Here is a 13078-nt window from a genome sequence, read left to right as displayed (position 1 = left end):
ATACATCTATAGAGAAGTAAATAAAGATATTTGCATTGTAATAATGTGATTTAAACATAATTCTGCATTATACAATTGACAGTTCACCAAGTGATTGTTACAATTTCTCGAAACTCGACACGCAACAGACGACAGTTGCAACCAAGACCAGGTTGTTCTGTAACAGATGAAATAATCATTAACCAGTACCAACTGCTGTTCCAACAAGAATTGGTATAATATGGATAACTATTTGAGCCACACACTTAGAAAAGGGGGTTTAATGCATGTGTTAAAGTGTCGTCCCAGATTAGTCTGTGCAAGCTGCACAGGCTTATCAGGGATGACACTTTCCTCTTAAACTGGGTTTTTGCTAAGAAGACACTATCTTAAAACGAAAAATACCATAAACGCGGAAAGTGCTGTCCCTGATTAGACTGTGCGATCTGCACAGGCTAATCTGGGACGATACTTTACGCACATGCATTTATGGGAACACTCTTGGTGGCTTTGTGTTAAATGTCATAATTTATGATATTAATGTTTAATATACCTTTTTAGGCGTTTTTGTTTAAAATACCTTTTTGAGCGCTTCATCGGCTTCTTCTTGTTTAACTTACCAATCGTCGTTTTAATATCATAAATACGTTACCTGTTATCTCTAGCTTACCCCTTTCCAAGGGAGTTATTTCATCCGGAAAATATTCAAGCGCTGGGAATCGTCCACCTCTATAAGAATCCAAATCAGGTTAAACATAGTACAATGCAACCTAACAGGAAATCAAGAACCACAACTCATCTTTCCTTTCCGGATAAAACCATGTGCACGCCTATTTTAGGCTCAGGACTTATGTGTTCTTTTCACTGTGTTTTTGGCGGAGTTTAAAAGGATAAAGTTTATTTATCTTTTATTTGTATCATTCGGTTTATATTTCTATACTTTTTGTTGCAGTAATTGTCATATTTCTGCTTTTGCTGGGTTTCTTTGTTTGCATCGTCGCTCATGTACATGACGTCATGAGCACGTGAACCACGAGGAATTCGTGCCTATTCCCCAATAAGTAATTGAGGTCAATTGGACAGCGTTCTTTGTGTTTACATTTTGTGGTTTAACTTTTTATTTGAATTTATAATCATTAATTTGTCTTTTGTAGGTTCTTTCTGTTTCTTTTATTTCAGAATGAACTTACAGGATAGAGGTTCTTGTGGTCATATCAAAGCAAGGTGGGATTCCCACGATACTTGCTTGGCATGTACCGGTTGCACATTTAATAACAAATGTGCGGTTTGCGATTTGTGGGCTTACGACGTATGGACAAAAGCAGGTCGCCGGAGGACGTCGATCAGCCGCAAACGCAACGAACCTCCATCCGACGTTGATTACCCGGTGACTCCACTGGTCAAGGATGACCAGCGGTTTTGTCAGTCACTGGGTACCGGGCAAGATGGTGTTGTTGTCAGTCGATCGTCATCAGATCTTATGACTCACACCATGCATACCGGCGACATTGATCATGGAACGACTGGATCAATGTCAGACCACATGGCAGCCGCCATTCTACGGTCTTTGTCCGGTGACGTAACCGGTCATAATATGACCGGCCGGTCACCGGTCCGGTCCGGTCACCGGTCATGTCACCGGTCCGGTCCGATCCGGTCATGTCACCGGTCCGGTCACCGGTCCGGTCCGGTCATTGATCACCGGTCCGGTCACCTGTCCGGTCACCGGTCCGGTCCGGTCACCGGTCCGGTCCGGTCACCGGTCCGGTCCGGTCACCGGTCAACAGTCATCAGTTGGGCCTGCCACCGATAACACCAATCGCCGGTCAAGAAGAACTCGGTCTTCATCATCGGCGTATTCTTCTACATCCGATTCATCGTCGAATACATCGTCTTCATCAAGGAGTGGACATCGGACACGCTCTTCATCGTCGAGCAGTTATCATCGTCGCGTCGCTCATAAGCGATCACGTCGTCACTCACGGAGACGGTATTCCAAAAAATCTCGATCTCATCGCAGCCGATCCACATCTCGACAGCGCAGCCGATCCAGATCTCGACATTGCAGGAAACGAGGACGTCGGCAACGTTCACGTAGACAGCATCGGACTTACCATACCTATAGTCGTTCACCATCGTGTTCCGTTATGGAATCGCATGTTTCCATGCCAAATGTGTCGGTTCCAACGTTGACTGCCACACGTATTGCATCTTCAGGAGCTCATCTCACTACTACGGCGTCAGTGTCAACACCACGGGTATCATCTACAGTATCTAGTCGTGTACCCCCTACAGCTACCCTGTCGAATCCTGATGCACTATGGATACAGAATTCGGCGGGACATTTTGTACCGGTCAATGCTGATAATTTACCTTCTTCCGGTTTACATTATCAGTTTACTGACGTCGGGGATGATCATTCGCTGTTACCAGACAATTACAATCCGGTACAAGATATTCTCACTTCTGTTCCTGCTGATTCTATACAAACCGCTGGTGTTGTAGAGAGTGAGGCTGATTCAGATGCAGAATCTAATGTTGAGACGGATCAATATTTAGCTCCGATTGGTCAGATCTATGAACTGATGTTTCGTACTCTTGGTGAAGATTACTGTCCAAGACCTGCTGAACTGACTTCAAATGCGACGATTTCTGTGACAGAACAACTTTTTCGTACATTTGATCCCAACAGGGTTATTAAGTCGACGGCTCGTCCTGACCCACGACTTCCCATTGGTTCTACTGTTCTATCTGTTCTTCAATCATTGGAATCAGCTAATAAGACTATTCCAAAACGAGGAGAAACATGGAAAATTCCTAAGGAACTAGCTGATCCAAAACACCAGGAAGGTAGTAAAAGTTACAAACCTCCTGTACCACATGCAACATCTGGGTTGGATTTTTCAAAACTTCCGGTTCCAGATCCGGACATAAGCAAGCTATCTCTTGTAATGCCAAGTGGTTCCAATTCAGTTTCTGTTCCGTTTTCAATGTTGGAAACTTGGGAAATGAGGGAACGTAGATCATTAGGTTTGACTAACCAAATTGACTTCATGCTAGCGACAATTTTACAAATGGTGTGTGATTGGTCGGAATCTGTTCCGGAGGAACTCCGTGATTTGTTAATTCATCTCTCACGGACCACACTGGCCTTATCTCACACTTCTGCTTCTTCAATGTCCGAGATGCTAAGGATTCGTAGAGATCTTATCCTTACTTCTTTACCTAAAGATTTTCTGTTGGAACCTGGTATGAACTCGCTCAGAACAGCTCCTCTCACATCAGGGTTTCTTTTTGGTGGAAGGATACAAGAAGCAATCACAGCTGACAAGGATGACCAACTTCATGCTTCTTTAGCTAGAAACAACTCTGGACAACGCCAAGGGGTCTTTAAGCATCCTGCTTCTAGGCCACCAGCAGTTCCAGCATTCAAGACGGCTAAGAGAAATAACCTTTTCTCTAAAAAGCCTTCTTTTAATCCACGGTCAGGTCCTAATAGGCAGTCTTCCTATAACAGACCTTCTTTGTCACACAAGTCTTCTAATAAAGATTCTGGGAAAAAGGGCAAACCCAAGCCGGGACAGAGGAATTTCAAACCTTCTACCGGCAGGGGCGCACCTCCTGCTTATCAGCCCTAGGTCCCTTCCCTTTCTACCGCCACAACCTCCGATCCCGGAAATACCAGTCGGGGCCAGACTTTTCCACTTCTCAAATCGATGGCTTCAAATTACTTCAGACGCATGGGTTCATTCTCTTGTGACAAAAGGCCTGACTTTTCAATTCGAAAAAAGGCCTCCACTTTCTCGCGTCCCTATAGAGCTGGTATCTTGGCATCCACATATTCCAGAGTCCATTCTCGGGCTCTTGGAAAAACAGGCGGTAGAAAGGGTTCAAGATCCTTATTCTCCAGGATTTTACAGTCGTCTTTTTCTTGTTCAAAAGAAAAATGGTTCCTGGAGACCAGTAATAGATTTAAAAGTGTTCAACATGTATCTCCTCAAACCAACTTTCAAAATGGAGACTCCTTCTTTCATACGGGAATCCATCAAACCCCTGCACTGGGGGGTGTCTTTGGATCTGGAAGATGCTTACTTCCATGTTCCTATACATCCCAACTACCGAAAGTACTTGCGATTCGCCTTTCAAGGCCAAGTCTACCAGTTCCGGTCTATGCCTTTCGGGTTGGCGACAGCCCCACGAGTTTTTACCAAACTAAGGTCGGCAGTCGGATCACACCTCAGAGTTCACGGGATTATTCTTCTTCAGTATTTCGACGACTGGCTCTTACACCAGCTCGATCGTCAATTGCTTCTGTACAACCTAGAATTCTCTTGGAAGGAGCTCCTCTCGTTAGGGCTCCTTCTCAATGCAGACAAATCAGACCTCATTCCTTCACAGGACTTTACGTTTGTGGGAATAAATTTCTTGACCCACATCAATCGGGTCAGAGTGTCTATTCAACGTATATCAGACCTTCTGATGAAGGTCAACTGGGTTTTGTCCCAATCTCATATAACAGCTCAAGAATTCCTCTCTCTCAACGGTATCCTGAGCTCAGTAGCAGACTTTGTGCAGTTGGGACGTCTCTTCCTACGTCCTCTTCAGCACTATCTCTCAGCTTGTTGGAAATGGTCTCCAGGCAATCTATTAACACAGATTCCAATCCTTCCCTCCTTAAGGTCTCATCTTCAGTGGTGGCTAGACGACGAGACTCTGTTGGCAGGAGTACCCCTTCTTCCCCCGCAACCGTCATTATATCTAATAACCGATGCGAGCAAGGAAGGGTGGGGTGCTCACCTGGAACCTCTCAGTCTGATAATTTCAGGGTTGTGGTCTCATCAGGAATCTCACCTTCATATCAACAATCTAGAAATGCGAGCAGTATTTCTAGCTGTATCTCATTTCCAATCACATCTTCGAGACTCTTGTGTGATGGTGTCAACAGACAACACATCTGTGGTGGCTTACATCCAGGCACAGGGGGGAACACATTCTCAATCCCTGTATCTGGAAACCAGAAAATTACTTGTTCTTTGCAAAACACTCAACATTCATCTGCTGGCAAAATATATACCAGGTCGCCTCAACGCCCTGGCGGATGGTTTGTCTCGCAAACACCAGTTACTTCCATCGGAGTGGACACTTCATCAAGAAGTGACCAACCAGATCTTTTTCAAGTTTGGTTATCCCCTGGTCGATCTATTTGCAACCAGACACAATCACAGACTTCCTCTGTATGTGAGTCCAGTTTACGATCCAGCAGCGTGGGCAATCGACGCGCTTTCGTTCGCATGGGACCAACTGGACGCTTACGCCTATCCCCCACCCATTCTAATTCCCCAAATATTGGGGAAAATCAGGGTGAGCTCTTGCAGGATACTCCTGATTGCCCATTGGTGGCCCAGAAGATCTTGGTTCAACGATCTTCTCAGTCTCCTGTACGATTATCCCAGGAATCTTCCTCACAGGTCAGATCTTCTGTCTCAAAGCGGCAGACTACATGCGGACCCAAAAATGTTCCACTTACACGTCTGGCCGTTATCAGGCAATCTTTGCAGAAGAAATGTTTTTCTGTCAGGGCTTCAACCCTCGTTGCTTCGGCAAGGAGAAAATCCACCAGAGCAGTCTATGATGCTCGTTGGAAACTCTTCTCCAATTGGTGTTTTCGAGGGAAAATTAATCCCCTCAATCCCTCTGCTAGACGAATAGCGGATTTTCTCATTTATCTTTTTGATGATAAGAAACTTTCTCTTAGTTCCATCAAAGGATACAGATCTATGATTTCGCATACATTGGCTTTCACTAAGTCTTCACAAGTCTGTGCTGATCCAGCTATTTCAGAACTTGTTCGAGCTATGGAACTTAGTCGTCCTGTATCTCGTACACTTGCTCCTAAATGGGATTTAGCTTGTGTGCTTGGTTCCCTTATTAAGGCTCCCTATGAACCTCTTGATCAGGCTTCATTACAATTCCTAACATGGAAGACCGTTTTCCTTCTTACTATGGCTTCAGCCAAACGGAGAAGTGAAATTCATGCTCTTTCTATCGAGGATAGTCATCTTCGTTTTTACTCTTCTGATGGTTCTGTTACATTGTTGTGTCAGTCAGGATTCCTTGCTAAAAATCAACTCCCCTCTATGGCTTCCAAACCCTTCAAAGTTCCAAGTCTATCTAGAACTTGTGGACATGAAGATGATGATAGACTCCTTTGCCCGGTCAGGGCTTTGAAGTTCTACCTTAAAAAGGTAAAGTCTATTCAAGGTTCTCGCAAGAGACTTTTCATTCCATTAAAAGGGGGGGGCGATGTGTCTGCGGCTTCTATTTCTCGTTGGATAGCCTCGACTATAAGGAAAGCTTATTCTTCTCTTTCATCGAGGGATTTATCCCTGTTTAAGATAAGACCGCATGAATTAAGAGCTCTTTCGGCTTCGTGGGCTTATATTAATCAGACCCCACTATCTGAAGTGCTTCAAGCTGCTTTCTGGAGGAATCCGACCACCTTCTCCTCTTTTTATCTTCGTTCTCTTGAGTGCCAACAAGACAGTTTGTATAAGTTGGGTCCTCTTGTAGTGGCTCAAACTGTAGTTTCTTCTATGGCGTAAGTACACTGGTGCCATCCGAGAATTAAGTACTATACTGTACTAACAAAGATTATAAGAGGACTTGATTCTACTATCTCTGGCTGTAAACCCTCTATATGGGTTTTGCTGTGATGGGAAAAAATATGCGAACCTTCCCGCCGCAGCTGCAAAATCAGCTAGAGATAACAGGTAACGTATTTATGATATTAAAACAAATTTTCTTAAGTAAAATTCATTTTAATTATTAAATACTTACCTGTTATCGGTAAGTCCCACCTCCCACCCCGCTCATCGCCTTTTTATGTTTGCGTAAAGGAAAGATGAGTTGTGGTTCTTGATTTCCTGTTAGGTTGCATTGTACTATGTTTAACCTGATTTGGATTCTTATAGAGGTGGACGATTCCCAGCGCTTGAATATTTTCCGGATGAAATAACTCCCTTGGAAAGGGGTAAGCTAGAGATAACAGGTAAGTATTTAATAATTAAAATGAATTTTACTTAAGAAAATTTGTTTTGCTGAAATGGTGTAGCAAAATCAAGTGATGTCACTGAATAAAAATAACTTTCTATTTGTATCACAAATATTAATTTTCATTTGCTAATTTTAAGGCTTGTGATAAAAAATATGTTTTATCATTTAATTCAATAATTTTTTATATGTGTCAAGAAATTTGCTAACACAATTCTTGAATGCTTGAACAAAATTATTAAATGGCAACTTATGTCAGATTCTTTATTTTTATATTATAAATAAGCACTCATCATACATCATGCCTAAATATCCTTTCTGCAGGAAAGGGCTCCGGCGCCTACGGCAATACGTACTGGAGACATCCAATGTGATGGCAGCGTGATTATATTCTCATTCACTTTCTTCACGGATATGGACATTGCACCATTGTACTCGTTCCTCTACGACAGCATCAATACCACCACCTTAAATGTTTCCGTCATCTTCAATGTCATGCCTGGTAATACCATTTATACTTTGTACATAAGTACACATGTTTTATTATGTAATCTCATTTAATTCAGAAAAAACAATGCACAAAAGTGGTAAATGGTCAATTCCTTGAAAAGTTTTTCACAGTCACTGAAGTTTTATTTTAACCAACCTGAATGTCATTTTTAAGTTGTATTCTGGAAGCTATGCAGCATTTTGGGCATATTAGAAATTTAATTTGATATTTTTTCATCAATACAATCGTGTACAAAAAGTAGTGTAACCATCATGAAGGTGCAGACTGCACAGGATTATGAGTGACAACATTTTCCACCGAAACTGGATTTTCACGAAGAAAACACTGAACGTGTCGTCCCTAATTGGCCTGTGTGGACTGCACAGGCTGACCTGTGACAAAACTATGCACATGTTTTAATAGCATGAATACGTTACCTGCTATCCATTGCTACCTTTTCCAAGGTCGGTTTATTCATCCCGAAAATTGTGGACCGGGAGCCGGCCACCCTGTCCCATACACCGAAACTAGATCAGGCAAGAACATAGTGCAATGCAACCTTAGTCTAAACCGGAACCGGCAACGGTGTCCACCATAAAATCAATCTTCTTTTCTTGATTGTATAATAAACAGCTTCCATATTGTCATATTTTAAATTGATAATATTTTGTTCTGTTAATTGTATCTTCGTGGGTATATTGATGGAATAAGTTTAATTACTTGTCTTTCAATCTATTCTCCGTATTATTTCTGGATTTTTGTTTTGTTTGTTTGAGATATTATACTTATAGCATGTGATGGCTGAACAACGTAAAGAAACGTTCCAGAGCCGCAATCGATCAGAAGGACCTGTTCCAGTGGAACTTACCGGGCAAGACGTCGATCACATGGTACCGGTCAACAGTCAATGTAAGACACCGGTCACCCGGTACCGGGCACCGGTCATCGAGCACCAATCACCGGTCACCAGTCATTCTTTGACCAGTCCGGTCAACAGTGAACTTAGGACCGTTCTGGTCACAGTTCATTCCAGTTTGCCTGGCCATATTACTGGTCATGCAACACCTTCTGTAAGTGAGGGAGTTACTTCAAGAGTGTCTCTGGACGTTGAGACAACGTTGTCAGAACTTCACAATAGTAGGAGCAGTCGCGTTCCTACCTCTTACCACAGTCGTTGAAGTTCATCATCGGATGTCTCCGACCATCTCAGGATTTCACCTTCGTGGGAATGAATTTTTTTACCCACATAAATCGGGTCAGGGTCTCACGTCAACGTATCTCAGACCTCCTTGTGAAAGTCAAATGGGTTCTGTCCCAATCTTATATCACAGCTCAAGAATTCCTCTCTCTCAACGGTATTCTGAGCTCAGTAGCAGACTTTGTGCAGTTGGGACGTCTCTTCCTACGTCCTCTTCAGCACTACCTCTTAGCTTGTTAGAAATGGTCTCCGGACAATCTGCTTACAAAGATTCCAATCCTCCCGACCTTAGTCCCCTATCTTCAGTGGTAGCTAGACGAGGATACTCTCATGACAGGAGTACCGCTTCTTCACCCACAACCTTCATTACATCTCATAACGGATGCGAGTGGGGAAGGTTGGGGCGCTCAACTGGAACCACTCAGCCTGATATTCTCAGGATTCTGGTCTGCTCAGGAGTATCACCTACACATCAACAATCTGGAAATGCGAGCAATCTTTCTAGCTATATCTCATTTCAATCACATCTTCGGGACTCCTGTGTGATGGTGTCATCAGTCAGCACATCAGTCGTGGCTTACATACAGGCACAGGGGGGGGGGGGGGGCACACTCGCACTCCCTGTATCTGGAAACCAAGAACTTACTCATTCTTTGCAAGAGCCTCAACATCTACCTTCTGGCCAAAGGCATACCAGGTCATCTCAATGCCCTGGCAGACAGTTTGTCTCGCAAACATAAGTTACTTCCGTCAGAGTGGACACTTCACCAGGAAGTGGCCCAGGAGATCCTGGTTCAACGACCTTCTCAGTCTCCTCTGTGACTATCCCAGGAAACTTCCTCACAGGTCAGATCTCCTATCTCAGAGAGGCAGACTTCATGCCGATCAAAACATGTTCGACTTACACGTCTGGCCGTTATCAGGCAATCCCTGCAGAAGAAACCTTTTTCTGTCAGGGCTTCCATACTTGTTGCCTCTGCAAGGAGAAAATCCACCAGAACAGTCTATGATGCTCGCTGGAAGCTCTTCTATGACTGGTGTATTCGAGGAAAAATTGATTTCCTCAATCCCTCTGCTAGAAGCAAAGCGGATTTTCTCATATATCTTTTTGATAATAAGAAACTTTCTCTTACTGTCTTTGCTCCATCAAAGGATACAGATCTATGATTTAGCATACATTGGCTTTTAGTAAGTCATCACAAGTCTGTGCTGACCCAGCCATTTCAGAACTGATTGGAGCCATGGAACTCAAACGTCCTGTTTCTCATTCCCCTACCCCTAAATGGGATTTGGCTTGCGTTCTTTGTTGGCTTACTAAGGCTCCCTATGAACTTCTTGATCAGGCCTCTTTACAGTTCCTAACATGGAAGACCGTTTTCCTTTTTACTATGGCTTAATCCAAACGGAGAAGTGACATTCATGCTCTTTCTATCGAAAATGGCCATCTTCGTTTTGATTCCTCCGATAGCTCCGTCACTTTGTTGTGTCAGCCAGGTTTCATTGCTAAAAATCAACTCCCTTCTATGGCTTCTAAACCCTTTAAGGTCCCAAGTCTTTCTTGAACTTGTGGGCATGAAGATGACGATAGACTCCTATGCCCAGTCAGTGCTTTGAAGTTCTACCTAAACATAGTTAAGTCCATTTTAAATTCTAGCAAGGGACTCTTCATTCATTTTAAAATGAGAGGGCGATGTGTCTGCGGCTTCTATTTCTCGTTGGGTAGCCTCGACTATAAAACAAGGTTTACTCTTCCCTTTCATCTAGGGATTCATCCCTGTTTAAGATCAGACCGCATGAATTAAGAGCTCTATCGGCTTCATGATCGTATATTAATCACACCCCACCCTCTGTGCTCCAAGCTGCCTCTTTTTATCTTCGTTCTCTGGAGTGCCAACAAGACAATTTGTATATGATGGGCTTTGTTGTGGTTGCACAAGCGGTTGTGTATTCTAAAGGCATAGTTTACTTATTCATATCCGTTATATATAAGTACAAATACCGTACTAACGAAGATTACCATGATACTGCGAATTTTGGCTGATAACCCTGTACACGGGTTCTGATGTGATGGGGGGATATACGCGAACCTTCCCGCCGCAGCTGCAAATTCAGCTTTAGATAGCAAGTAACGTATTTATGCTATTAAAACAAATTTTTAAGTAAATTCATTTTAATTATTAAATACTTACCTGCTATCGGTAAGTTGCACCTCCCAACCCGCTCTTTGACTAATATTTTAGATATATTAAAAGAAGATAGATTTTATGGTGGACACCGTTTCCGGTTTAGACTAAGGTTGCTTTGTTCTTGCCTGATCTAGTTTCGGTGTATGGGACAGGGTGGACGGCTCCCGTATGAATAAACCCACCTTGGAAAAGGTAGCTATGGATAGCAGGTAAGTATTGAATAATTAAAATGAATTTTACTTGAAACATTTGTATTAAGCCTCGCTTATCCAAGAGTGAGGCTTAGTTATATTCTGTTAAATATCTTCCAGAGAACCTCAGTGGTTTAAATCGCTGTGAGGACAACAGGACAATTAATGCGTTCGCTGAAAAATGTGCACTTGAGGCAGCTGATACTGTGGGTTGGAGACAGTGCAGGTAAGGACATGTACTGTTATTTAACTCTTTCAGTGCTGGAATTTTGAAGGCCTTTGCAAATAGTTTTGATCCAGATGAAACGCCACAGAACGTGGCCTCTCATCAGGATCCAAACTGTTTGCTATTCTGATAGTAGTCTTTGCAAAAATAGAAGAAAATGATCATTTTAGAAAATCAGCAGACGACATTTTAGCAGACAACAAATTTCCCAGCATGCAAAGGGTTTGACATGTAAACTTGCTTATCCTGATAGAAAAGGAACAAAGCACATATAAAAGTACTTGTACAAGATGCAAAAAACAACCTTTCATAAATCAGAGCACATCAAAATAAAATAAAGTTCTCATTTGTATTTCCTAAATATTTATAAGGTCTTGTTAGAAGCAAAATAATCTTATTGTTATTTTAAGTTCAATAAATAACTTTGTGGCGTCCTGATGCTTATATATTAATGGACATCGGATTACACCTACGTCCCACTTAATTGCAAATTGTTGTTTATCCACTGATACAAAATATTTTACAGAAATTTTTTATTTGAAACTTTCTTGCTTAGATCATGTTAAGTAGTGGAGAGAATGTTATGTCTGGAAGCACAAAAATAAATTACATGACATTTTATTTTTTTACTAGTTAACAAAGTACGATTGTGTTCTACCTGCATTTTATTTTAATAGAAACCAAATTCCACCAGTCAATATTAAATTAATAAAAACACAAACTTAAAACATTATAACACACTGTTCTATCTTCTCACTTATAGAATAGGGGACAGAACACTGGTAGAACATGTTTTTGTGCAAGATTATAATCAATTGTTATAACTGCTCATTTTTGGCATAGAATAAAAAATAGCAAAAAATAGAACCAACACTAAACAAATATTGTTCTTGATTTTGAACAGCATAGCGATTCGTTTTCATCAATGCATGGGTAGAATATCTTCGATCATGGACAACACTGGGATCTGTTACATGTGGAACATGACTGACAAGATGCAACAACACATTTTTGACCATCTTCAATCCATCGCCGACATTCCAGTCCTTGTGGTCACTGCATTACAGCAGTATAACAGGACTCACTGTGGTATTCACTTGCTTTTTGATTTAAAGATTTGTTTTTTATCGTTGCAAAGGTTTTTGTGGTACCTGATGTTTACTTTCCTAGACCGTATCAACCGAATCTCCTACAGTAACACCAGTTAACATTATATGACCACAGCACATTATGTTGTATGGGAATAATTGTAAAGAGTTAGAAATTCAAGTCTTTCAGGGCACAACCTTGTGATGTCTTTTTGTATTTCAGTAAAGCTCAACTTTGATTGCTTTCTGGTACGCATATTTTAGCTCTGTATTGTGTTGTTTTGTTTTAAATTACTAATTAACTCAGCTGCATGGTGGCATAGAAGTGCAAGAATCGTACAAGCCTTACAAAAAGTTATTTTGACTATAAAAACACATTAGTATGTTACTGCCTCATTAGATCAATGTAAGGACAATGAATACAGCTTGTCAGTCTGGCTGTTTATCTCTTTCCCACTGAGATACGTATGTTGACGTATTTGTAGTCACTTAGAAATTTTAAATTTAATTAAAGACCTTTCTTACTAGATTCAAGTTTATAAGGCTTAATCTCCAAACCTTAGATACTCATGAGCAGCAAACTGCATAAAACCTGAACAGACTGTGAGTTACTCGCAGGCTGTTCATGTTTAATACTGGTTGCAAAAGCCATTATCACTTAGCTTCTGAT

The 13078-nt window shown here is 41.7% G+C and overlaps 1 protein-coding gene across 1 annotated transcript in view; it reads left to right on the top strand.

The window, feature by feature from the left end:
- Nucleotides 1-13078, top strand: part of LOC127840633 (uncharacterized) — a 317893-nt gene that overhangs the window by 134258 nt on the left and 170557 nt on the right. The window contains exons 71-74 of the mRNA XM_052369044.1: nt 83-213; nt 7354-7531; nt 11215-11320; nt 12225-12409. Coding sequence (XP_052225004.1) covers nt 83-213; nt 7354-7531; nt 11215-11320; nt 12225-12409 — 600 coding nt within the window. The remainder of the gene's footprint in view (nt 1-82; nt 214-7353; nt 7532-11214; nt 11321-12224; nt 12410-13078) is intronic.

Source organism: Dreissena polymorpha, chromosome 8 (genome assembly GCF_020536995.1).
Source record: "Dreissena polymorpha isolate Duluth1 chromosome 8, UMN_Dpol_1.0, whole genome shotgun sequence".
In the NCBI taxonomy this organism is placed as follows: domain Eukaryota; kingdom Metazoa; phylum Mollusca; class Bivalvia; order Myida; family Dreissenidae; genus Dreissena; species Dreissena polymorpha.
This window is presented reverse-complemented; position numbering and strand designations above follow the sequence as displayed.